Raw genomic sequence first — 27,893 nt, 5'->3', positions numbered from 1 at the left:
TGAAGTTCCCATGCTCTCCTTTTGCTGGCAGCATTGAAGCCTATGCAGATTCAGTACAACACATAATCTCAGTTATGACTGGAGTCTTTTCTTGCCAAGCAAACAATCTTCAAACTGCACAACAGTGACAAAGAACCTCAGGAAGCCCTTAAGCTGAGGCAAAGGACGTGGTATTTATCAGTAGCTGTGCCAGCTAACCTGAGGTGGTTTTAAAGTAACAGCCCCTTGAAAGGGACTTTAGATTAATTAGCAGTTTATAAAAAGTATCTGCTGCCTTGTTTCTCAGCTTGTCTCCAGTTGAGCTGAGCAGGTATGTTAGCAATTGCATCTGCTCCCTCTGGATTCCTTATAACCTTCTGACTTTTCTTACCATTTCTTGTTTAAGATTTATGTCCACCTCAAAGAAGGGAGTGGTGCTGACGGGCTGGATGCTTTGAAGAACAAACCGCAGCTTCACAGTATGGTGGCCAAAAGCCTTTGTCAGAACGCCTCTGGGAAGAACTACATCATCTTCACTGGCCCAAGCATTACCAGCCTGAATCTCTTTGAAGAATTTGAGAAGCAAGGTGTGTATCGGGTGACTCACTGGGTTTAGTGATGACAGACCTAGAGGCCTCCTGCCACTGAATTAAAAAAACCTCCCAAAAGGCTTCACTGATATTTCAATTCCTTCTATAGATAAGTTGGTCATCTCTAAGAAAAGTTCTCATTCATGAAAAGGTACTATACAGAGGGCTTTCTAAGTTGCTCTTCAAATCTTCCTCTTCAAGCCTTCTTGAAGTTCAAAATGAGGATGTAAAAACACTTTAAATAAGGTTATTAAAGCCCTTGCTTTTGTTCTTTGCCCTAGAAATGTGAGGTCTAATCTCCTATATGGCCTGGGGGACTTTTCAAGGGATTTCCTAGCTGCCTGTGATTTTTCTGTTCCCGTGGTGAAAGACTAGGGATGGCATGAATCTTTAAAGGTGTGTCTTAGAAGTGCTTGCTGGTTTTAATACCTGTTAAAGGTGTGACTTCTCTAGATGACATTTTATGGCATTGCAAAAGCCTTAGCAAAGTTTGCTTTAGTTGCTGGTATCAACATGCTTTGGGAGGGCAGTTTTTAGTTTTGAAAGCATAATAAACTCTACATTAGCAAAAACACACTTGCCAGCAAAATGTCTGTTGATATGGCTCTCCCAGCCAGTTTCTTGCTAGTGCAGAGAGTAATCCCAGGTCATCCCCTGTGTCAAATGCCCCCTCATGTTGGGTGTGGAAAAGCCACATGTTACTTTGCTTTCAGAAATGCTGAGAACTTGTGACTCCCCTTGAATTACAGGCTCCTGCACTCTTGACAGTTACAAGTCATCTCAATGTAACTCTCCACTCGTTTTTCAGTCAGCATGGCCTTTCAGACTCGGTGTGGTGTGTAGAATAGGTCCTTTGCCCCAGTAAGACTGGAGGCTGCCGTTATGCATCACATATGAGAAGGCTACGGGGCCATTTCCCTTTTCAACACACCACTGACGACCAAGTTTTGCTTTTGGCATGGTTTTTAGGCATTGCGAAAATTAAACCCACGTAAAGCATTATATTAATGAAACATGGCCCAAAGCAGGGCGAAAGACTGGGAATTGAGACAATATCTTGATTCTCATTTAGAACGAGAGTGCCAGTGAGCTGCACCAGTGCTGTAGCTGAGCATTTTAGACTGTGCTGGCACTGAGGGCTGTCTCTGTTGAGCTCCATGCAGGACTTAGCTCCTATAGTATTTTAGGTAAGCTGGAAGCTCACAGGGTACAGTGGAATACTGCCATATTCTCACACAAGAGTCATGGTTTCCCAAATGCTGCAAATAGCCAAATGGGAAAGAAGTCAAGCATATTTAGAGTGTACTGGAGTTTTCCTCTGAGCAGAGACTGTTCTTTAGTAAATGACTCTTTTCACAGCTGATTATAAGCATTACATTTTTAAGACTACCAAAGCAATGATGCAAAATGCGGGTTCAAAAAAAGGTAGAGGATAACCCACATGCTCCTAGTACCTGAGGCGTGTCAGGTTTACATGTAGAGACTGGCAGACAAAAACTTGAGCTTTATGCTCAGCTGGAGCAGGATAAAGACAAAATGGCATGACCCAGTTGGTCCATAACCCCAGTGAAAAAGACGCAGGGCTACTAAACCAGCTGAGTGTTTATTACTTACAGATAATTCCGATTGTTCACAGAGATGAATTATTCATGGTCTTTACACTGAACAGATCATTCAAATTAACAGTTTCTAGCAGGTAGCAAATTCAGTAATGTCTTTTTAAAGCATGTTTTTTGACTTACTATCTGATCAAATAGGCTAATGCTATACTGAGATTTCAGTTTGCTTCATGATTTGTTATATGGCTTCATGAGACTTTTTATGATATTCGACAGCTGCTTCCAAAATTAAATTTCAGATCTGGTACATACCATCACCTTCCTAGGAGTGAAGCTATGGGGTGGGTGGGGGGGACACGACACTAAGCTAGCAGGTTTATTGGCTTTGCAAAATAGTGTGGCACTCCTATATAAAGAAGATCACAAGGAGAATGTGAAATTGTTTCTGTTTACTAAGGCCATGGGATTGTCTGTGTTTGCCATGAGTTACTAGGAGCTAGCTCAGAGGTTTTGCAGGGGGATGTTGAACTGGAAGGCCTATGAGACGCTGGGAGAGGTGAGATGCTAGAGATGTCAGGTAGTGGTGAACTCAGTAAGAGCCCCGGAGGAGATGATGGTGTTTATTGACTCTACTGCAAAGCAGCTAATGTATTGCCAGCACTTGCTGGGATCCTACTGCTTTAGCAGTATGTTTGGGGACAAGCAGGCAGAGAAGCCTGGACTCAGCAGAGAGATCTCTCCTAATGTATCCTACAGTCACCCTCAGCTATGACCTTAATGCTTTTTATGGTATGTGGCTTAGCCGACTAAATCTGAACAGGGCCACACCATGATCAAGAAGTGTCATGAGAGCCTGTTGAAAAGCATCTATGCTCAGGTGCTCATGACAGTTCAAGACCCATTCTTAAACTGACGAATTTACTTTTCTCGTTCAAGAAAATATAGTTTCTGGGCTACAGCAGGATCAGTGGTAGAAAGATCCCATCGAGAACTGAAAACAAAAAACAATCAGTATTGACCTTAACTGCTTTATGTTGGGGGGGGGACACTATCAACAGAGAAATAGGGGGAGATTTAAATAATCTAATGCTTAGAAACTGTAAACTTTTTGGGAACCTAAACTGACATTTAAGGGAACTACAGGGAATTCTGGAAAATCTAGAAAGAGGCACCCACTAAAAATGTATTAGTTCCTCTCGGAATTCTTGATGAAAAGAACCTGGGGTCTTGGTAGCCAACAAGTCAAACATGACTCAGCAAAGTGCCCTGGCAGCAAAGGTGGTCGTCACTACCGCGGGCTGTGTTAACAGGAGGGTAGCCTGTAGATCGAGGGAGGTGATTATTGCCTCCTACTTAGCACAGTTTTGCACAACACTCCCCCGCAGTACAGGAAAGGCATTGATAAACTGGAGTGAGTTCAGCAGAAGGCCACCAACCTGACCAGGGCCTGGACCACATGCTCTGTTATGGGGAGGGAACTGTGCTTGTTTAGCCTGGGAAGAGAAGGCTTTGGGGGGACCCAACAGCAGCCTTACGCTACCCTAGGGAGGTTATCGAGAGAATGGAGCTGGCTCTTCACGGTGGTGCATCATGGAAGGACGAAAAACAACAGACATAAGCTGAAACAAAAGAAGTTCAGACTAGTTGTAAGGTTTTTCCTGAGGGCAGTGGAGCAGGATGCCCAGACAGGTTGTGCAGTCTCTGTCCTTGGAGGTTTTCAAGACCAGACAAGATAAAGCCCTGAGGAGCGCTGTCTGACCTCAGAGCTGACCCTACTCTGAGCAGGGATGGGACTAGAGACCTCCTGAGTTGCATTCTAACCTGAATTATCCTTTAATCTATAGGATCCTGTCATCCTGTGAAGACTTTCGTGGAACCTTAACTATCGTTTGCTTTTCCTAACCCTAACACACACAGGCATTACTGCAAAACCCACAGTGTTCTTTACTGAAAGCCTGCTGTGTAGCACCTTCGCTGTACCACAGGAAAGAATAAGTGCCTAGTAATATAAAGGGATGCTGGTGAACATAATCCTAAGATCTATGAAGATACCCAGAGCTGAGAAAACTTCAGAAAATAAGACAAGTCACTTTGATCTTTTTCAAAACCCAAAACCTGAATAGACCTCTTTTTTTTATTTTTCAGGGGACCATACAAAGCATTTCTTTCTCTGGCCTCTGAATAGAACTGGAAACCTGCACTGAAATGTCCCAAATTCTCTGTTCTGCAAGCAGACAGCTGTCATTATTTGCTGCGACATTCATTCATAGTGCATATTCCTTTTTCCCCCTCTAAGCATTAGTGTTTTCCATTACAGAGGACAGCACCTCCTAAAGCCCTGTGTCCCATGCTTCCCTTAAACATATGACCCCCGAAAGTCCCTTTTGTGCTTTCTGAACCAGTTGGAGCAGCTGGCTCTGTCCTGCAAAGCCTCAGGGGTTGGCAAAGCTGCAGGAGTTGCAGCCTGGGCAACCATGGCACTCCCACAAGCTTCGCAGGATCCCGCAACTCCAGCACATGGACTAAAGCAAGCTCTCACCTCCTTCCCACAACAGGACCCCCTGTTGCCGTAGCTCTGACTTGACCCAGCATTGCATCCAGGATAAACGATTGCAGAATGTGTATTTATTTTTGCCTGAACTAGCTCGACCCTGGCTGCCTTTGCAAATGGTACTAATGAATATGTGGTGAAGCAGGCTTCAGCACAAGCTCTGCAAGGCCAGGAGACCCTGGGAATGAATCTTGGGTGACTACACCACATCTCCTCATCTTTGCTAAGCTAGTTTAGGTGTAGGCATTTATATTGCAGTTACAGTTTAAGAAGACCAGGGGAGGACAACCTGTCTCCACCGATTCCTGTATATGTGGCAAACACCTGTTGTGATTCCAATTTAATTACACACAAAAACTTCATTGAGCCAGATGGGCATAATTTTTATTGTGTCTATTGCTATAGTAACTGGGTGGTTTTAAAAAACTCTACAGATTAAGGGCGTCATCCATGATGAGAGATGCTAGTAAATCTGCAGAAGTGCTGCACTTTTCTAGGCTATACAGCAGGAACGTTACACAGTGTGTTCCTGAGAGAGGAAATGGTTCCCATTATTCTGTATGAGGAGCGAAGCATCTGCTGGAAGCTTTCTGCAGGCTTATTGCCTGAGCTAAAGGAAAGGCTACAATTAATTATTAAGGGATCTCAGAGATGGCTGTTGCTATTTTGAAGCTCTAGCACAATAATGTAGTTATTAGCTTGGTTTTAAACCATTGCAGTCTCCTGGAGAGAGTAAGTATCACCTTTCAGTGAGTCATAAACTTTAGACAGCTAAGGAAATTCTTCTCAGGCTTGTTTGTTATCAGAGCAGGAAGTTCTTAATATTGGCTAGAAAAAAGCTTTCTAAAAGTTTGCTATGTTAATGCCAAAGTTTGCAGGTATGTGACCTACACTGTTTGTGTTCCTCTTAGCAAGAAAAGATTTTTAAAAAGCCTTCCACTGGAGGTGCAGTTTCTCCTATATTGATTGTAAGCCTGTTGCCATCAGGCTTTTCTCATTGTCTTTTGTGGAAGGAATGTACAGATTTCCAGGGACTGATATATTCATTAGAAATAACGGATGGAGTGCAGATTTACTCCTTCAGAATGAAGTTGCCCCATTGCTGTGTTGGTTGACCTTCTTCTGACATAAGTGTCTTAAATTTCTGATGAAAGAGCCTTACCCCTTTGTAGACCTGCCCATAGCAACTGGACCAATCTATGAGTATTAGCAATTATTATATTATTATTCCTGTAGTATCTGTGAGCTGTTGAGGGGATGGTCACAATGCCAGGCACTATGAGAACCAAGGACAAAGGCTTCACCTGCACTTAAGAGCTTTGGTCATTCCAGAAAGACAGAGGCAGAAGAGCCACATAAATGGAAACCCAAGAACAGACGTAACGCGCTCAGGGGAAGCCAGATGCTGTAGTCTGACTTAGCATTTCCCCTGTAAGGATATCCAGTTATGCAATGTGCAGAATTCAGCACAATGAAAAATTTGGTCAGACTTAGCTGACAGATGAGCTCTAAACTACCACCAGCCTCATATGAAAGATGTGCACAGATGTCACCTGGTTCCATGCCCATCGTTGTTTTCCACTCAGGTGGGTTAACCTGGGGAGACCGAGGAACTTTCCATCCAAGATTTCCTTGAGTTCAATTAATTCGATCAAGAAGATCTTCTCTTGGACTAACAGAAACAGGCCATTCTTATTTCACAGCCTAATGACAAATTCAAGCATTGTCGTTATTAATGTTGTTTCTAAACCTTGTTTGTGCCCACCTGGCTGCATTGAGGCATTTTTTGTGGTGTTAGATTTTATTCATTGCCTCTTTCATGTATGAAAAGGCCAAGAAGCTGTGAACAGCAGAATGTGTTGCCTGTGGAGCCTCTGACGTCTGTGCAGGACAAGATCAGTGCTCACTCAGCTAGGGCACTGTTTGGTTTATTTCCTTTTCCTAAAATCTGTTTTCATTGAACTTGTATTTCCATCTTCTCCATCCTTCGGGCACATGCGTTTTTTAAATCAACCAGTGGTTTCAGTGGTTCTTAATTGCTTAAGCAGCATTTCCTTAACTAACCAGATGATGGAGGTGCAAGGAGTAGTGAGGTGAAACTCAAGAACTGGGCAGCACAGTGAAGCAGTAGATTAAACCAGAGTTTGTCAGCTATGTATAGTGTGATTAAAAGCATCATGGGAGTCATGTAGGAGAATTTATTTCAGCTAACATCTAAGATGCTATAGCTTTCCCTACCTCCCCGCTCCCTCCACGATTTATTCTCTTTGTTAAACATCAAAGACTCTCTTGCATCATAAATTCTGATTTGTTCCATAATACATATCACTGTCAGCGGGTTTTTTCAGTCCAATTTTAAGCTTGTGAAGACTATTACACAGATTATAGATGTTATTGTTAGCAAGATACCCTGAATTCTTTTCCCTGTCATTTCATCATGACTGTGCAGGAGGTGTCAGTACCTTTCACCAAGAGAGCAGGCTTTCTGCACTTGTCTCAGTTTCCAGACACATTCATGTAGGACACGAATCTTTGGTATTACAGGAGAAGGACAGTTGGCTAACATATCTGTTGGATGAGAAAGTTGTAGGACAAGCTCTTCCTCTAGTCAGGTCATTCAGACTTGCTCCACTACTCTTGCTTTCTGGGTCCGTGCAATGGCTCGCTGATAGGGAATGTTTTTGTTCACATGCAGAGATTTACTGCTGTGGGTTGCTGAGCACCAGGAAGAGTGACTGCACAGGCCTACCTCCATCCATGCTGAACAACCCTGAAACTCCCCAGTCCAGAGGACAGTACAGAATAAGAATGAAGGGAAACATGTCCTTGATCTGCTGGTACAATAAAGGGCACTTTCGTTTTCTGACCAATGCCTATTCACCGGTTCAACAAGGTAAGCAACATTCCTACTGCTCATCTCGAAAGTGCACGTGCTTTATGTGACAAGGCAAAATGAGTCAGAGTTTGATAATAAGCCTGAACAAAGAGCTTGATCATAATATCCTAGATAAACAGTAGCAGTAGTGATTACTTCCCTTTTGTGTCTTCCTACAGCTATTCTTTTTTCCCCATACAAAGGTTAAAAGCCTACTGCTAATGCAGCCTCCTTTGCCTGAGCTGGTGGAGGCAGTATCCTTTTAGGCATAAAGATTATATCTTTACTGATGGTCAGAGCAGGGAAGATGGTTGTTGTATAACTCCATTTGCAAAGCATCTTGCAGGATTGCTGCTACAGAAAAATTAATAAATGTCATGGTGTACTTAGAACTCTGAGCAGATCCTACAATTAATTTATCTTATCCAGTAAAAACTTAGTCACAAACAAATGTCTTTTTGCCAGAAGTGAATACGATTAAGGCTTCCTGCTGTATGTTAAATTGGTTTTAGCAGTTGATGAAAAGAAACCAAAACAAATAACTTGGATAGTCCAAATAATTGCAAGACCTTCTTGATACTGAAATCTTTTCCTTTTTGAAAGTATACAGATAGTTTTAGGAAGGTTTGGAAACTTCTGTAAGATGCAATATGATTAACTAGCTCTTTGAAATTTGTCCTCAAGTGAAAATTTTGTTTCAGTTTATTTTCATTTTTATTATTCAGATTTATGTATAACTGCCTGAGACAAATACGAATAACCTAAACCTTTAAATGTAAAGCCACCAATTCAAAGGCATCTTGTACACTCATGTTCTGAATCCTGAGTGACTCTCTCATGTGTACAGGCTACAGAAGCAAAGTTAAGGCCTTGAATTACTGTATGGTAAGCTGAGAAGTTGACTTAGTGTGTTGTTCAGTGCCTTGCCACAAGGCTCGTTACCTTAGCAAAGCATGGCTGATCCCAAAGAATTCTGCTGGGCACCCCAGCAGAATGAAGACTTGGTGACGCAGGTGGACTGGTGTCTGAGTACAAATGCTGAAAATATGTACGTGAAGGAAATAGGACATTTTGGGGACCCTGCAGAAACCAGTCCCTGGAGCAGTGTTGTTCCCCATGAGGGGCCTTCACTATCAGGATTTGTGCTGTTCCCCTTGTGCACTTTGCTGGATTTAGATTATTCGACTGCACTAACTGGACGAGAGTTATCACTACATGTCACCTGGGTTTTATAGGCTAGCTTGGACCATTTGGTTATAATTCATAAGTATTACTAGAAAAAATACTGTTTGTAAACATCAGTGTTAACAGCCCCATTAAAAGAAGGAGAGAAAGCAGATTCTGCCCTAGCAGCATCCTTTAAAAGCAGCACACGGAGGTGTGAGCTGTTGTGCTTGTGATTGATCTTGGGTCTCTTTTGGCATAGATGGGATTGTAGGTTGCGTGTGTGAGGTAACTTAACGTCCAGTGATGAGGACCTTTGTGTGATGGGCAAGACCTGCCCAACACATTTGCTCACCAAATGCTGGCTGGGACAGTTGACATCATAGTTCACCGTGAATCAGAGCAGAAAACAGAGACTGGCTTTTTAGAGTGGTGCTGGGGGGGAAAGAGAGTCTCTAGTGGAGAGCTGGGAACAGATGGAGACTCGGTAGGAAGGCAGAAGACCAGATTGCCTGCCTCTAATTTGGCATCTCTGAAGGCAGTGCAGCAAAGCTAGTTTAAACCAACTTGAAGCTGGACCACCAAAGTCTCCTCTAAGGCATGCAAATATAGAGGAGGAAGAGGAGGAATCCATGCTCCTTGAGGCAAGCCTGTAGCACAGAGCTGCTGAGCATATGTCTTAGACGGGAGAGGAGGTAGGGACAAAGGGGAATAAAACCCACGCTGGGTAGTTGGGCAGAGACTGGTACCAGTGGGATCGCCTGGCAATGCATGGTGGGTGTTTGCACTTGGTTGAGCGTAAATGTTGACGGGGGTGGAGGAGGCTGTGAAGAGAAAACCTTAAAAACAGAAAGCAAGAGATGGTCCAAACAAAACTTAGGATGAGAAAAGGGGTGGATGTAGCTAATAATGAGCTATTTATTGCAATTTAAAGCAAAGTCGAGAAGGTAGATCTTGCCTGTACTAGGAGTGCAAATCCCACCCAAGCCAGAGGCACCAGGAGGGCAGTACACTTGTCAGAGCTGATCTATGAATACTATTCTTAGGTGCAGCAGGTTATTTATTATGGATGTTTTGAACCAACATGCCATAATACATCATCTCAGATGCTAAAGCATGAGTCTTATTCCTTTAGTCTTGCAAAAATGTCCTGCTTACTCTGCTATCAAGTATGAAGTTTCTGCCTAGAACAAAATTCAGTGGGGTTTTTAATTTCCCATAAGCTTTAACTTGAGTTTAATTTTTCCTTGTGCCTGTATTACAGAAGAACTGAGAAGCCAAAAGAGATTGGGATCCCCAGAAAGTAAAAAGTTACCCTGATTCTAAAGCAGGTTATGTATGTACTCCCCATCTGTGGGACAAGGCTGCATTTTTGGTTTTCCACTGTAGATCTGGTGCCCGCTTTCCCGGCATCTCCATTAATATATTCTAGAAATAACTACAATCTTTTCTATATTTCACATGAAGCAGGATGGAGCAGGCAGCAACCTCACTTGCTGCACAGCAGGATGACCAGAATGACATCTTTAGCAAAAACTTGTTGAACCCAAGATTTTTTTAAGAAGTAGCTTCTTTCCGAGAAGAGCTTTCACAGCTGCTCTTCACCAACCAGCTCTACTTAAAAGCTAAATGTACAATAGCTAAGGATAGAAAACAAAGCTTGGGTCACATAAGCAAGGGCTAAAGAACTGCAGATGCCTTGTTGGCATCTCACAAGTGACTTGGGAGAAGATGGGAGATGTTGTGGTGGCATCGCAGTTGTATGAAGCAGTTGTGTAAGTCCCTGTGTGGTTCTTAGCCCAGGAGAAGCTGGAGAGAGGAGTGTCCGGTGACAATCTAGTTTCCTGAAAAAATCAGCTTGTGAGATTGGCCCAGGACTGGAAAGACTGGGGAAAGAAGTGTAATGTTATAAAGTATGGTTTAGGACAGAGAAGCTTAGGGTTTTAACCATGTGTCCTTCGTGACCCCTACGTTCAGGAGGTTGTGTCCGAGTATGGTGAGAGTGGGGCTGGGGCCAGAGGACTCTGATGGGAAGACCTTGAACATTAGACTTTGTACAACGCTGACTGTCTGCAATTCTGATAAAGAACCGTAACAAATCTAAGTCCTGATGAAAAGCCATATAGCACTTGGAACATGCAGTGCCCCCTCGGTTATATTATGTTATGCAATCTCAGTGTTTGCCAACGTGCTAGTATTACTGAGGCTCCATTTTTAAAAAACATGATTCTAGCTCCTAAAAATCACAGATTGGCTTATAATAAGGGTTTTGGGGAAACAAACTAATATACCCCTTTATCTTTCTGCTTGTTTCAGTTGGGGTGGTATTTCCCAAGCTTTGCTTGATGAGCATACAGCTTAAAAACTAAAAAAAAAACAAACACAAAAAAAACCCCAAAACCGCCCCCCCCCCAACCCCAAAAGCTGATGCCCGTCCACAGTGACAGCATGGAGGCCGGCAGCCAGCACCCCTTCCAGCACGCAGGCAAAGGCAGGCCGCGGCTGCAGCGCAGGCGGTGTGTTCCCTGGAGTGCTGCCAGGGATGGGAACAGAGCGATGCTGGGGGAGGACCAGGAGGGGAAATAGCTCATCGGATGGTGCCGGTGACTCAGCTGGCTTGGGACCGCTTGCCACAGAGACCCGCAGCTAGGAACGACCCAGCTCTGGCAGTTGTCTTCCCTGGAGAGATGGCCTATGGCTATGAAACAAGCCTAGGAAAGGCTATAAAAATAATCTGCCTATAAAGCAATTTATATTCTCAAAACAGAGGAATGTTACGCGGAATACAATAGAAAATGAGAGGGTACCCACATAGCTGCTACCGCAATGCTTTTTTTTAAGGATTTTGAATACAAAGCAAACGCAAAGGAAATATAAATCCTCCAAAGGAAGAGAAGGGGAAGAGAGGAGAGAAAGAGGAGAAAGAAGGGGATATTTTGTAAAATGCTGGCACCAGGAACATCCTTACCCTTTCCTGACCTGCCCAGGTGGGACGGCAAATGATTTTGCAGCATTGATGCAGCAGGCTGGTGGTATATCAGCCCTTTTTACCTCATGCTGGCCACATTTTTCTCGGACTCATTAAAAGGATAAAAAAAGCACTGTAATAAGTATGTGAATGTAATGAAGGATTTATTTATTTGATTGGGGTTTTTCCCCTCCCCTTGGGCTACAGTTACACTCAGCTTGGGGAGGCAGAGGTGAAAGGAGAGTGTATTGAACAATTTAGAGGTGATATCATGTTGGACTCTTGAAAAATCAGACTTTAAAGACCCTAAATAAATTGCTGCATGGCTCAGCTGTAACATGACATTTAGTATGTGTCATAAGTCTTGCTTCAAAATAGAGCCTGCCAGCTAGGAAAGCACAGGGGGCTTGACAGAGGTAATGGATGGAATGAGACTTCCAGCTGAAGGAATGAAATGGTGAAGTCTGTAATCAAAACGTGAGGAGCATTTTAGGGATGACTGTAAAAGAGTTGGAAGAAGGAAGGCAATGAGAGTTTGAAGGCTTGAGAAATGAGAAAGCCCAGAATTGTACCTGTACTGAAACAACGCTGAGAAAGGACGCGACCAAGCCTGTGCTTCTCTAGACCCGGAGAAAAATGGCATTGTGCCTGGGAGAGAGCAGGGATCCTCACTAGACAGTGTGCCATGGACATGGAGCAAGAGGTGGTCCATACCCTGGAGAGCTGACCATCAAACCCTCCAGGGACGTAAAGTCAAATGTTAGGGAACAGACTCCTATGCTATGTTTGTTTTACTCATCCTTCCCTCCTATAAGGAGCTCCCCCCGCCCCAGAGAGGGAAAACATGGAGGACGGGAGCAATAAATCAGAGAAGAGCTAGGGGAGTTTCTTGAGAGAGCATTGGACTCGTAAATACTGCTGTAGTGTTGGAGAAGGCAAGGTCAAAGATGCACCACGTGAGGGAATGGGGCCCGTTCTTGGAGTAACCTGCTCTAGGCACCACATCTTTGTGCAGAGAGTGGTTGGCAGGTAGCTGCAGGGGACTTCTTGCCTTTTACCCCAGATTTCTGCAGTAGGCAGGATGATCATCCCCCGTGGTGAGCTGAATTACCTAGCCAGCTGGCCAGGCAGGGCAGGAAACATCACTTGCAGGCAGAGAAATGTGTGCTTAGCTCCACTGAGCAACCTCAGCGTACATCTGAGCTCTGGCTCTCTACAGCAGCAAATCAGGCTGTTTCTCATTTCAAAGATATTGTGGTTGTGGCTCTTTAAACTCACCCACCAACATCACCGCTGTCTTGACTGGGTTTAGCCAGTTGGCTCCTTCTTACTGTATTTTCTTTTCTTTGTCAATTCGCACCCAATAGAGTGGCCCCCATGCGTGGAGATAAGCAAAGGATTTAATTTCAGAGGACTCGTTCGGGTCCTTCGGAACTCAAAGCATAAAATAGCAAGTCACAGCTCTAGAGGTGACCACAACTCCTTGTGAACCAACAGAGAAGACTAATCCTGGCTGCAGGGGGCTACTGGGGCACTATGGCAATGTATGGGTTTTTTTCTGAACAGATGGTAAAAGTGTTTTTATCTAACGCTTTTCATTTCCAGCTGAAAAAATGATCCCTCTTCTTCCCCTTCCACTTGCTCAATGTACAACCAATGAAAAAAAAATATGAAACTAGCATCTCTGTTACAGATAACTTCCCAGTTTTAGGGCAGAAACTGTCAATAAGGTTTATTTTATAATAAACCATATAAAGAAACTGTATCTTCTAATTGCTAGACCTATGATGTGGATTTAAAACTGTTATGTTTCTAATTGATGCAGGAGTTATAATTAAGAGAAAAAGCGGAGAAATTCCATGCCCGTTGGCAGTTGAAGCCTTTGCTGCTCACCTTAGCTATATCTGCAAATATGATGACAAATACAGCAAGTAAGTAAGAGTATGTGTGTGCATGTGTGTTTGTCTGTATTTCTTTCACTCCTTCTCTGTTGCTGCAATGTTTAAGTTCTCCATGTTGAGCTGCAGCTGAGGGCCCAATCCTGCTTTCATGGAATTAATTTCTGACAAAACTCCTGTTTCAGTCAAAGATCTGAAGCTGGCTCTGCACAAGGGCAGGAGCTGTATTGCTAGTGTTGTTTTTGGCTCTATCTACCCATCCACCAGTCAAAAAAAAATTAGGACTTATGTTCTTATCTTGTAAATTACTTTTAAGAAGTGTTGGGAAGTTGAGCCAGCAGGCTGATGTTCTTGGCTGCATCAAATTGAAGGCTAAATAGAGAATTCAACAAGGGTCTACCAGCCCCACAGATCTCGCAAGCTAGCTCATCTCTCCACCTCTATCAGCAGGTGGTGTTTAGGTGATTATCTGTCCTGTGATATTTGTGTCACCTGGAGCCAGAAGAAAAGGATATTCAGTTGTGGATGTACAGCTGATCTAGATGATCTGGGAGAGCAGAATGTAGATCTTTTGGCTTCTGAATTCCAGTTAGAGTCCTCAGTGTTAGCTCTTAATGTAGCAGGGAGAAACAGAAACGAGTAAGAATAGCAGTGGTGAAGCTTGGCTGTGGGAATAGCAATGAAGTGCAGAAAATTTTGAGAACTAAAATTGAGGAGAGAGAAAAAGCAGCACAGATTTTTCAAGCCATTTCTGGGCAAGGCAGCAAGAATTCAGTAGAGGGATGAAAGAGGAGGAGGTGGTTGCTGGAGACCGATGCTGGGATCTGGTCTGAGGAAATCAATACGAAAAAGAGGTGAGGTAGTAGATGTAAATGGTTACTAAAAAAGTGAAAGTAGGAAAGTGGGAAATCTTGTGACCGAGGAGCAAATATTCTGGCAGTCCTCGAATTTGTCAGTACCTAAATATAAAGATGTCAGTCCTTCCTAGTTCTGCCTTATGGAGAGGTGCTCCACATACCAGCCCTGCACGCTCTGGCTCTACCCCCACATCCTCCCACCTACTGTTGACAGCAACAGAAATCATTCTGTGCTCGCAATAGAGATAAACAAGAGGAGAAGCATCAGCAATCTTCCCTAAACCGTAACATAACGTGCCTGAGGCTTTTTTTTTTTAGTTACAAATTGAAGGGATTCAGACCCACAGCTCCCATCATGTGGATGTTTGTCATGGGTAAGCTCAAGGACTCTGTATCGGTACTCTTACTTACGTGGAGTGGTACAGAGGTGAGAGCGTTGCTGAGGTTTTGCTTCTGAGAGCAAGGAAGTCTGTTCTTTTAGACACTACTAGAAATTTCCAAAATTGAGTAACTTAACTGTAAATGACTGTCCAATACATTGTACAAAATTTCTTAAGATGATACTTGCACTAGGCGTTAAGTCCTGGGCCTGCTTTCCCTTTGTGACTGCAGAATCTTTGTCTGGGATTATTTCTTGCATCCCAGCTGCAAGTGTTTGGCTGAACAGTGCTTCTACCTCCCCTTCTCTCTTGGCTTTTTAGGTATTTCATTTCTCACAAACCAAACAAGACCTGGCAACAAGTATTCTGGTTTGCCATCAGCATCGCTATAAACAATGCCTACATCCTCTACAAAATGTCAGAGGCCTACCATGTGACAAGGTATAGCCGCGCACAGTTTGGTGAAAGACTTGTAAAGGAGCTTCTGGGCTTGGAAGACACCTCACCCTCCCATTGATGCATTGTTCTTGGTGGCGTAGGCAGGGGGCGGAGGGTAAGCAGAAGAAGATACCACACCTGGAACGGCCAAGCAAGGAACTTGTGACACCACCAGTGCTGTCCTTATCCAAAAATGCCAAGTGATGCCACTAGAGAGGTGGAAACTTTGTTCCTAGTAGCAGCTGGATGTATACATGTCCTGCAGAAAGTGCCACTGGAAAAGCTGACACAGAATTGCATATGTGAATGCCCTGTGGGAATCTGTACACCAGAAACAGACTCAAGTTAGTCGTCATCTCAATACTATCTGTTCAACAGGGTCATCTTGTAAAGTTCTTCTTGGGCTAAGAGCTTGTCATAAGCTGACGTAGCTCAGCAGCCCTAGGCGGGTGTTAGAGAAAACTCTGTACCTTACTTGGAGTTATTCAATCCTGGGACAAAAAACGTAAGTCTACACCATGGGCTGTGGGTGAGAGTGCCTGCCATCCTGTACGGCCTCGCTGCTGTCCTCCCAGTGTGCTAAACGAAGCAGTTCAGATACACGAACACTGAAGCAAGCATATTGACAAACAAAACCTTTGCAGGCAGGCAGCCAGGAACTGAGGACCAGTTAAGACTTTTTCTTTCTGTCTTTTTTTTCTTTTCTTTGTTTTTATTAATGTAATGTAAAGCAATTTGATCCCAGCAAGAACACAGCAAAATTAGGAGAAACCAAATACATTAGTGAATTTAAAATGGAAATATATTACATTGGTTTTCTTTTTTAACCAGGACAAAACATTTTATACGCAAACAAACAGTGAATAACACTGGAAGTATTAACAGTGAGTAAACCAGTAAGTAATACTGCCTGACTTCTTAACTGCCACAGTCAGTGTACACGTGAGAAATCAGAGTATAACAATGTTATTTTTTCTTGATTTCAACTGTATCTTAAATGTTGCTTAAAAATCTAATGTAATGGACTGTTAAGTTCTTAGGAAGAATAATTTCTTTCTTTTCCTTCTGTAACTGTCAAGACTTGTTTGGTCCATTTTAGAACTTCATTTGGCACACAGTTGGCAGGAAAAAAATAAGTCACTAATAGCAGTGTGTTTCCCATTATCACTGCAGGGTGTTCTGTAGGAATTCTTCTTGTTAGAGTTCGGGGCTTGTCACAGTAGTTGTAATTAAGCAGATTACATGTTTAGGAAAATAACATAGCATTGTGTTTTACAACAAGAAAGAAGTCCGGTTGCAACCAGCCCTTAAACCTCACAAAAACAGAGCAAGCCCAAAGAGTTCTCCTGTTCTGAGTAACGCTGTAGAGGCCAAGCATCGTCATTGAGCTGGTGCCCATGGCTGAAATGCCGTGTTTTGGTGCTGGTGGAGTCTGAAGGTCGCTGAAGCTTTGGAAAACAATGCCGAGAGAGAGAGGTATGATTGAAACAGGGGAGAATCAACAGTGAGGTCAAATACTACCCTGCCCTCTACACATTATTGATTTCAGTCCACTACTCAATCAGCAAACCCCTCTGTATTCTAAAGGTTAGCAGTGATGGACACAAACAGAATTGCATTAACTTACAGGGCAGAAACCATCTTGCTTAGAGGACCAGCTGGTTTTAGGTCCCCAAGCCTGAAAAGTTTTACCTAAGAATGACTTAGGTTGATTGATTCAAGAGGAATGGAGTGATTGATTTCTTTATCAGTGTAAACCTCACCAGGTTATAGGTGTCTGTCTGGCAAGCGGCAATAGAGGCTAACCAATACAAATTTGAGAACTCCCCAGATTTCATCATTATGTGATATGCAAATGCATAGCATGTAAATCACACCAGAGGAAGAATCCAGCAGAGGTCAGTAAATTACTGACTAGCCCAAAGAGCATCCTTGCACTGCCATCTTTCTATTTCCACCAAAGTCTTACTTTTTTGGCGTAGACTTAGAGGCAGCTCTCACCTGGTTGCAGGGAGAGTAAGGGGACGGCCAACTTCATACCTTTCTCTCTCTGGGCATTGTTTCCCCCATGGCCTGCCCTGCCTGCCAGCTGCACAGTGTACAGCAGTGGGTTTCCTAAGCATCCCTTTTCACTTCTCAGTCCACAAGGTCTCCACCCAGGAAACGTGGCAGGAAGGATATAACCTTGTGCACCGAGACCTCCTAGCCTCAAAAGGAAGGAGAGTTTGTACCACTCTAGTCCTTGGCAATGTCAAGCTGCATAGGAGCCCAAGGATGAGTTCAAAACTTCTTGGCACTGCAGAGGATGGAGACCACCCCTCTTTAGACTCAGCGTGTGGGGTGGCTGGGTCTTGTCAGTCTTGTAAGTATCAAAGGGGGAGATGAGGCATGAAAAAAAAACCTTCTGCAATATAAGCCCCCAGTTTCCTTTTTTTAGGGAATTCCACAGAGGTACCTGAAGGCATCTGGCGTTCTTATTGCTCCTTGCTTCAGACAGTGCCAGCCTATATTGCAATAAGAAGAGTAGCTACAAGTTCATTACGTCCTGTGAATTTATACAGTAGTCAAAATTGGGGGAGAAAGGAAAGGTCTGGCTGGAACTTTGCTGGTGGGATGGCTTGAATGAACAGTAGCTGCTGGGAGCCCAGCTTCCTTGCATTGCCCTGCAGTGGTGCAGCATTTGCAAGGTGCACATACTCCCAGCAGGGATGGGGAGGTTTGCAGGAGCTCCTCGGAGCCACCTGGCTCTTCTGAGGAGCGAGCACAGCACTCTCCAGCTCTGTCGTAGCCCCCCGAGATAGATCTGGAGTCCTTGGCCAATTGTTACGTTACTATGTATGCTTAAAGGCTTGGATCTAGGCCATCCTGTACAGAAAATGCCTTTTCTTTTTCAGGTGACAGTAGGTCCAAGGCTTTGGAATGTTTAATTTTCCACAAATGTATGCTGTTATTTATATGGATTACTTGAGCTAAAATCATGAGGTCCTAGCTTTTTGCCTCAGGGACTGGGTCCTGAGTAGTTTTCCCTAGAATTGGTATTAACGGGGGATTACACAGTGGCTAACTATTACAGGGAAGATGCTTTAGTCTCCTTCGTAAAGGAGAAAAATGGAGACAAAATTATAGCTTTGCAATGAATTTCATTTTCTTAGCCTTAACCATCCCTCATCATTTTGAACTGGTGCCCTAAACATGCACAAACATTCCATAAGTAAGCAAAAATATTTATATATATTTATATGTACAAAATGCCTGACTTTTGGCTCTCGAAGCCAACAAGCAAAAGCCACCAAAGCATAGTCTGTATCCATAGATGACTATACCACCTCATCTTCTCCATTTATTGACTAGGAGTGGATAGGGTTGGGGAAAGTTAAGATTTCTCCTTGTTGAAAAAGCATCTTGCACTTTCTTTGTGTTACTACAAATGAGGCAAAGTAATTAAGGAAGAAATTGAATACTTTTTAAAAGGCAAAAGTTTGTTAACTGCAGCTCAGCTTCTGTAGCATTTCCTTTACTGCAAACTGGCTCACTCAGATTTGGTTCCCTACCTGCTTGTAACATTAAGGCTTCCCCCTAGTTAAAGTGAAAAAAAAAAAAAGGGGGGGGGGGGGGGAGGAGGTGGTTAGTCTCAAAGTAGTGCAAGGATGCTAGTTATAGTGTGCACGTGTGTGTTAATTGTGCAATGGCTTGTGAAATGATAGCAAGTTGGGGTTGTTTGGGGGGGGTGGGGGGTTGTAGCCTTGAGACAATCTGGGTAAGAGATCTTAAAGTTCAGCAGTAGCTGAAGTGCAGTGGAAATGCCAGCCAAGTCACAGAGGTCACATCTCTAAATTTTTCCAGACAAAAAAAAACTTCTGAAAACTGAAAATTACTTCTTTATAGTATGCAAACTTTGTTTCAAAGAACTGAGACCAGCAGTAGGACATACTGACCACCTTCTATGCACAGTAATGCTTTCAAGAAATGTCTGTCGTGCCACAATCCATTCTTGGAAAACATTTCTTTTCCTGGTGTGTAATAGAACACTCACTAGAGCTTAGAAGCCTCTGTGGTTTCCACTGCTGTTATCTCAGTTGAAAAATGCTTCAAGGGCTTGCAGAAACTGCCACTTTTTACTTCGGTCCATTTGTGCACTTGACACTAGGGCACAATTTAAAGAAATCTCATCTCTGTTTTCCATTTCTATTCTTTAGCCCCAACCCTTCTACATTTACAAGGTAGTCCGAGAATCCCAATTTATAGAAGTCTCAGTGTCCCTAATGGGTACAATGTTGTTTTCTTCAGACAATTTCTAGAGAGAAATACATTTAGCTGTTTCCAGACTGACATTAAGGACAGCAACTCAAAACAACATTCCCATTCTTTACCTCCAGCTACACTTCTGTGGCTTTTTTTTTTTTTTTTTTTTTTTTTTTGGCTGCAGAGGTTTTTTTCCTTCCACAATTTATTTAGTAGTCTGTCTTGAGCTGGTGAGTATTGAAAGAAGCCTCCAATATCTCAGTCTTACATGTCTTAGTCCCCTAGTTCTGGAGCTGATTTTAGTGATGAGTGGGGTGATGATAATTCTGCACATCTGTGCTACTTTCCATGCAAGGATGGCAAAGTGCTTTAACAACCTTGACACTCATGAGACATCATTAGCTCCTCAAATAGGAGCTTCCCCTTTCCTAATCAGACACCAAGGCACAGCACAGGTAAGGGGGTGATGAAACTGTAAAGTGGAATTTGCACTCCTGCTGATTTACGTCTACGTTCTGCATTTTCAGTGACGTACTTCTTGTTCAAATGCACTTTTCCAAACTAGAAATGAAAGCATGCTGAATGTTTTTCCACCCTGAAGTAAGGTCTGTGGGACTTTGTCAGCACAGGTTCTCTTGCTCCATATAGGCCACTATGAGTCAAAACCAAATCGCACTGAAGGCAAGAGAAAACTGGATAAAACATAGCAGCCCAACCTGCCTAGAAGAGATAAAATGGAGAATCTGAACCTCCACTATAGTCCAGTAATCAATGTGAAATTCAGTCAAATAATTACTAAGACTGACTTGAGAAAAGTCACTGAGGCTCAGATGGAATATGAAGTCTTCCATCCATCTCTGTTGGAGTTTGCCACGGCACTTTCTTGTTGCTAGAACTGATGTAAGATTAGTTGTTTGTAAAACAAGAGCTCATCTCAATCTGGTTGAGAACATTCAAGTGTCAAAGGACTGTTAGCAACACTTCACAAAGGCAAGGAATTCTAAGCTCAAAACATGTATATATCTGGCCTCTCATTAACTGGGATATTTTGCACAGACAGATCACATCATCATCTGCTCAAATCCAAGCCTATCACCAGTGCTACTTGATGTACTTGATGTTCTTCCCAAACCTACCTTTGTTTCCAGAAGCATTATGAACTGGAACTGGAAAAGGCCCCGTGCCATCATCTCACTGTTGTGGAACAGCTGAGAATATCTGAGCTTTGTACAAAAAGGGTCTCTTCCTCTTCTTTTGAGAGACAGCTCTGTGTCTTCAGAAATCTAGCCCTGGAGAAGTTTCCTGCCCCATGCTTTCCTTTGCTTCCCTCATTCCATGGATTTAGAGCTCATCCAAATCAGCCCGCAGGTTCTTGGTCAGTCTGGAAGAGGTGACAACACAGAGTTGGCCTTTCAATTTACTTCTGTAGTATTACTTTGCTGATCCTTTCTGCTGTTTCACAGATCTCAGATGAAACAGGGTAGCGTTTCTCAAGCCTACACTAATTGCAGTCACTGTGACGGTGTTGCCTGCTTTGCCCCATTAGCGCTGCCCGTCAGGTTCGTACCGACCCAAAACAGGTATCGCCATCACCACACCCACTGCTCCCATCGCAATGGCTGTAACGTTTCTCAGCTCTGGATCACCGTCAAAGAGGGGCCTTTGGCGGGGTCTCGGGAGGTTTTTTGGTGTTTTGGGGGTTTTTTTTAAACCCTTCCACTCTGATGGGTCTGGTGAACAGCTGTTAGTTATCACAAAAAGGCCTTAAGTGGTAAATCCCTTTCGTATCCCTCTTCTGAAGTAATAATTTTTGCTTGTATTAGATGTCAAGGTGGTCCACACGATGTGTAGTGCAAAAATCTTATCCGTGAAAACATCACTCTGCAAAAGTGCTCATTTGATGTAACTGTAACAACCCCTGAATGTGTGGGGGACCTGGCTGAAGAACCTAGTGGGAAAGGACCATAACCCCATCGTCCAGGGCCATGGTGTGCAGGACCTGACTGAATAAACAAAGAGGGGAAAAAACAAGCGCAGTGTGGGATCCAAGCTCCTCGAACAAACAGACTTCATCGTCAAGCTAGTCTCATACGTCTTACTGGGGAAGGGAAGATGGCAGGCCCACACAGTTTGCTCCCAGCCCTGGCAACTCCATTTCTGAAATGAAGAATCTGGCAACTGCTTTCCCTCTTCAAGTATTTACAGTGTGCTCTGGACTTCAAACAGAGCATTTTGTCCTATTTTCCCTAGTTACCAAAAAAAAAAAAAAAAAAAAAAAAAAAAGCCTAGAAGTCAAAAAGCAAAGCCCAATACACTAGGTTCATCTGTCCAGAACCCCAACCCACTTGGTGTCAAAGTAACTTTGTGGTCTTGTTCTCCAATTAATCTGTGTCAAGGTGTATGCAAAATGTGACTGCTGAACAATTCACATGTCTCTATGAAACAGAGTTACTCCTTTGATGGAAAACAAATCCCAGGTCTCTTGGACTTACTTTTGCAAGCTGGCTTTTTCTGCTGCTTGTAAGCCAAATCTTTGCCTGGCATTTCAGTACTGAAATTAAAAATAACTTGACCCCATGGTCTGGAGTGAGATCAGAGATAGTAAAACTCAGATTTATGCCAGATATTGGTCTGATCCCGCATAGGTGAGGCTGATCAGCACAGTCTGATACAACGAGGAGTTTAAGGAGGCAGAGGAAAGTTCAGAGGTTGGGCACGCAGAGGGAGAGGAGCCAGGCGATCCCTCCTAACTCTCATCTTCCCAGCATGTGTACCCCCCTCCCCCGCTGCCTTTGAATTAAGAAGAAAAGGCTGATGTTTAACACAACCAGTCTGCACAGCTGCTTTAGCAACATCAATCCTGCTTTAGCTACATCACCAGCCTCACTCCATGCCTTTCCTTATACTATACACGTTCAGTAGTCACCAACCTTGGAGTCAAAGCACTGCTGCATGTCGGCACAGCATGGAAGCGACAGTCTGAGGAAGTGCCACAGTAGAAACAGGAACAGTGGGGATTAATTTTCATTTATTTTCCAATATGTGCAACTTACATTCCATCAAACGCAGCGACGGTACCAAACGCAGCGACGGGCCTTATCTGGCCGCGTGCTTTCGGGACGACTCCATTGGGCTGTGCTCACAACGTCGGCAACTGCAGTTCTGTTGCAAAATTCCATGTTCTTTATAATTCTAAAGATTTCCATTGAAAGTGTAAATTCCAGAGGTAAAGCATACGCTGCAATTGCTTTCTTTTTTCCTTTTTTTTTTTTTTTTTTTTTTTTAAACTTCTCAGAGCAATTTTGTAACAGCCAAGTCTTTCAGGAAATCCAGGTGTGTGACCTCTTCATGGTAAGAGATACACAACTGTGTTTCTGTGTGGGACAGGGAACTACTTTTGTGACACCAATTTTGTTCTACACAAAGGCACGCTTGCAATAAATTTTTACAAGTTTTGTACACCATGAGCTAAATTCTGGGTTCCAAAAATGTGAAGTGTGGCAACAATAACAAAATGGATTTATAGTATCACTCTGATATCTTGTCATGTGATTTTATTTCTTCAACAAAGTTTGTTTACAATCAACAACTTTGAAATACAGTCAGATATATTACTGGTTGCTTTTCTGTCTCGTTCTTTTCTGGAATAGGTTGGGGCAGATATGTGGTAGTCCTCTGTGTAGGTGAAAGGACATGGAGAAAATGCTGCTAGAGAAATTACAGGTTCTCACTCTAAGACCATTAGAGGCAAAAGCCTGACATCTTTATCCAGCCATTGAGTACAAAAGCATTTTCTTTAGAAAGAACTGAGTTTAAAAAGCCTTTCAATGTGGTCTAGGAAAGGGGACTGCTACCCCCCCCTGCCCCGGCACCCACAAGCGATGCTTCCCAGCCATCTCAGGGCAGGGAGGGGTGGACACAAGGACGTGGGCGTCTGTCCCAGCTCTCAGAGATTCTCTCTGCTGAACGGTACCGGCCCTTTGTCCTCACTGCTCTGACTCTTCCTTGCAAGGTTTGTCTGTGCCACCGGTGGTACCCACCGAAACCACAGCATGCATTAGGTGGCATTTGCGGGCAAAACCAGACACGCATCACCTCCGGATGACGGCTGTTTCACAGCTCCGAGTCGACAAGTTACTACGACCTGGTTTAAACCTTCATCCACAAAGGGAGTAGAAACCTTGCAGGAGAAAACGTAAGTGGGGTTACAGTGGGTCTTTGCCAACAACACAATAAGGATGTCCCCCATGCCTTGGGCCTGCGTCCCTCATGGCCCTGTGGCCGCAGAGCTGTCCACCAGGGACCAGGCTGCAGAGCATCCTCCAGGTAAGGTATGTGCTGGTGTGGCTCAACACTGACCTCTTGCTGTGCGATCTCAGTCTTAATTTGCTCCGGGTGTTTCTTCGTAGTAACTTGTGTTTTCCGCAGGAAGAAATTTAGTTTACATCTAAGTTGTCCAGAGAAAAATCCAGATTTTTCAGGGAAAATAAAACATGAAGAAAAGCAACCAGCAGCGAGTCCCTTGACCTATTTAATATCTCCATGGACCCAGTCTCTAGGAGGTGACTATTTATGTTAAGTTGCTCAGCTAGTATCAAAAAAGGGGAGGGCAGGAAGTTCTGGCATGTTCAACACAGCCAAGATCTCGGAAATCTTTCCAACATGTAGGTAGCTGAATTGACAACCGTCCTGGTTTAACCCCAGCCGGCAACTAAGCACCTTGCAGCCACTCACTTCTCCCCCACCCTGTGGGATGGGGAAGAGAATCGGGGAGAGGGTGGGAAACTTGTGGGTTGAGATAAGAACAGTTTAATAGGACAGAAAGGAAGAAAATAATAAAGATTACAGTAAAATGACAATAATAATAATAAAAGGATTGGAATATACAAAACAAGTGGTGCACAATGCAACTGCTCATCACTCACTGACTGATGCCCAGTTAGTTCCTGAGCAGCGATCCACCCCCCCCGGCCAACCCCCCCTCAGTTTATATACTGGGCATGACATCCCATGGTATGGAAAATCCCTTTGGCCAGTTTGGGTCAGCTGTCCTGGCTGTGTCCCCTCCCAACTCCTTGTGCCCCTCCAGCCTTCTTGCTGGCTGGGCATGAGAAGCCAAAAAATCCTTGACTTAGTCTAAACACTACTTGGCAACAACTGAAAACATCAGTGTGTTATCAACTTTCTTCTCATGCTAAATTCAAAACATAGCACTGTACCAGCTATTAGGAAGAAAATTAACTCTATCTCAACCGAAACCAGGACAACAACCCTTAATGTGCTGGTCTGAAAGACAGTCTGGACTCTTCACACAATCGGCTCCTCCAAGAAACGGGTTCCTTTTCTCCTTTGCCTTATATTTTTTGCACCACAACAGCCACCACCGAGTAGCTGGGGAGGAGCCCACAGGTTACTACTCCGAGACATCACATCCAAGGTCAAGAAGTGATCAAACCACAGTGCTTGCCTGCAGCACACAGCCGAGGCTGGCTCGTCCCAAACGAGCGCCTGAGGCTGGAAATGTGCGGGTGCATCATCGGGGTGACGGACTGGCACAAACACAGCCTGGCTGGTGTCAGGGCTCCCCGAGCTGCACGCAGCCACGCGCAGCACCCACAGGCAACTCCGTACATCACTCCACAGGCACGCAGCGGCAGGAGGGACCTAAGGAGATGATTACAAGCCCCTGCAGTGAGACCAGCCGCCCACCAGTCGAGATGTTCAGCTGTGTCATAAAACCAAATGAGAATTTCTCCGAGTTCCCGTCGTGGTTGGAGCGCCAGCCCCAGCGGCACGTCGCTTTGCAACCTGGTCCCTGGATGTGCCGTGACCAGACCTAATGCTGTGTGTAATAAGGCTACGTGATCAGAGTTGTGAGAAGCGGTGCGAATCATCTTTAATGCACTAATTGAATAAAACAAGGAATTGAATTTATGAAATTATGAAATCCTAGATCTGATTAACACTGAGACACACACACACACACGTGCGTAACCTCAGCGCTGCCATTTAAAACAATGCCATCCCTTCAGATCAGGCCAGGGCCTGCAGTAACTCAATCTCCCGTGAAATTAGCCTCCAGAGAATTTGCAATTAATAATTCCAACAACACAGTCTTTCTTAATTAAGCCAAACTTAGCGTTCCATTTTGCAGTGTTTTCTAACATCCTGTTCCACTCGCCCCTCGGTCCTCAGAGAGGAGCAGAGAGAAAAAGTGCCAAGTCACAGACGCTGCAGAGAACGATACCCCCAGCCGTCACTAAGTCAAAGCACAGGCGCTCCTAAGGCACCTTCATGGAGACTTGAAAAAACACTTTACACATGGTAATGAATAGCATCTCATCAGACCCCTGCAAAGCAAAGCCATCTCAACTCTCTTCAGACACCGCCTCTGCGCTCCAGTTTCCTTAGATTACAGCACAGGTCAGATGCACAGCCAGCCACAGCTTTGTCTTTGCGAATACGAGTTGAAGAAAAAAAGGTGATGAGAATTGAGGAGGCAGAGACCTCTCTCCCTTTTCTACCGTCCCCGCTGGGCTTGGACGGGATTCCCCAGGACGCCTGCACTGACATCGCCAGAGATACCGACACAGGATTCAGATATTTTACCAGCCTTTGTTCTGCTTTTCCCTGCAGAATTTGTTTTCCATTACAGGTTTTGCTTGGGAACCTGAAACCCTTCCTTCATGCAAGGAGCAAGAGCAGCAGCAAAGCACCTTCTCAGGCTCATGGGGAATTTGCTATCCAGAAACGTGGATGGGAATAACCTCCCCGGAGCAGACAGGCTCACCTACCACACCACAGCCCTCGCCCCTGACCAAGAGGCGGCTGGTACCAACAGCAACGTGAACACACCAAGGTGCGACAAGCCAAAATACGCTCCTTTTCATACTTCCATGCCTTGGGGCTGGGTCTTGACCTTAAAAGAAAGGTTAGATATTCCTTCTGCCAGAGTCAGGGTCCCCAAGAACAACAAGGCAGGGTTTAAAATCGCAGCATTGTCTTGTACCCTTTGGGGAGACAGCAAAGCAAACCACTTCCATCTCTTCTGGACACACACAAAATTAAAAAAAGAAACAACCAAAACCCACCAAGAATCTTGTCAAGCAGTCAGGTACAATGATGCCAAATAATAATCTACAAAAATGGAAAGTTGTGAGGGAAAGGGGAGAGACATTTCTTTAACTTGGTGTGAGTAAGATTAGCGTCTGCAGCCAGGCACGCCAGAATAAATTGCAAATCACTCTCAGGAACTGGAAAACTTCTGTATCGCAAAGCCTTTTAACACTGAAACTGTTGGAGGTGGTGACATATACATGAATTAATGTACATATGTATCTCTCGAACATTTGGACGGAAAAAGCCACAGAAGAAAGTCCCCATCCAACACTTGTAAAGACAGACATAATTCTGTACCTGTCAGCTTTCCTCCAGTTTGTGCCTGCTGCTCCTCTTCTCATCGTCTCTCTAATTCATGGATTTTCAGTCCTCTCCATTGCTGTGCCCAGCAACCCACTACCACCTGGAACGGAGCCGCTTCTGAGATTGGGTGGAAGAGAGGCTTCCCAACAACTAGCTTAGCATAACATTTTTGTCTTCAAATAATCACCTTTTTTTTGTTCCTGTCCCATGATTAATATAGAGCAGGTAGAGCACTGCTCTGTTCAGAAAAGCAATTTCAAAAGTGCCACTGCAGAGTTCCAGTTTGTCTTTTCAGACACCAGGTAATGTCAAGTACTTACTAAACCGAACGCGGAGGATGACCCACAGTCTGCAGCCAGACTGAGCAATCAGTGGGTGCTATTAAATACTGCAAGTCAGGTTTAATAAACTTATTAAAATAAGAGCGATACTAGCACTTTTAAGGAAGAAAATTTGTTACTGTAGCCAGGAGCTTGGTACCTGTGACCCTGGACTAGAGAAGCTCTGAGGTATCTGTGAGGGACTTCAGCAGGACTCAGACCAGCTGCTGCTAAACATCTGTATTCCTTACAAGGGTCTTGGCCAATGCAATAAACAGATAGTTTAAACAAATCATCTATATTCAGCAGCACTCTCTTACCTGGGGTGCCAGCAGCCAATGTCAAGGCATTGTGCACTGCAGTGATTTTAGAAGCTGCTTTTACATTGCGTAAAATATGCCCCCCTTCACCCAGGCCTGGGGCGAGTACGCACGCACCAAGTGCAGACACTCGAGTGGACTCAGTGGGTGCCAGCGACAGCTTTCTATGGCGCACACAATAAGCAAAAGAGATTCCTGAACTTTTGTTCCCAGAGGCCACTGTGAATGATCTGTTTCTTGTGATTTGTCCAACAACATCACCACCAAATGTCGATGGCAACATCTGCAGAGGCAGGGTGGTTCAGTGCACCAGCGGTAAACCACGTATCG

At 44.1% G+C, this 27,893-nt stretch overlaps 2 protein-coding genes across 2 annotated transcripts in view; one reads left to right on the top strand and one right to left on the bottom strand.

Moving 5' to 3' along the window:
* Nucleotides 1-19,659, top strand: part of PGBD5 (piggyBac transposable element derived 5) — a 71,049-nt gene extending 51,390 nt beyond the window's left edge. Inside the window, exons 4-7 of the mRNA XM_049831369.1 lie at nucleotides 386-566; nucleotides 7,375-7,572; nucleotides 13,512-13,617; nucleotides 15,143-19,659. Coding sequence (XP_049687326.1) covers nucleotides 386-566; nucleotides 7,375-7,572; nucleotides 13,512-13,617; nucleotides 15,143-15,338 — 681 coding nt within the window. The 3' untranslated portion in view covers nucleotides 15,339-19,659. The remainder of the gene's footprint in view (nucleotides 1-385; nucleotides 567-7,374; nucleotides 7,573-13,511; nucleotides 13,618-15,142) is intronic.
* Nucleotides 1-27,893, bottom strand: part of RAB4A (RAB4A, member RAS oncogene family) — a 471,873-nt gene that overhangs the window by 54,260 nt on the left and 389,720 nt on the right. The window lies entirely within an intron of this gene.

The sequence above is a fragment of the Accipiter gentilis genome, chromosome 28 (assembly GCF_929443795.1).
Source record: "Accipiter gentilis chromosome 28, bAccGen1.1, whole genome shotgun sequence".
Lineage (NCBI taxonomy): Eukaryota > Metazoa > Chordata > Aves > Accipitriformes > Accipitridae > Astur > Astur gentilis.
Note: the sequence above shows the minus strand (reverse complement) of the source record. Positions and strands in the feature narration are given on the sequence as shown.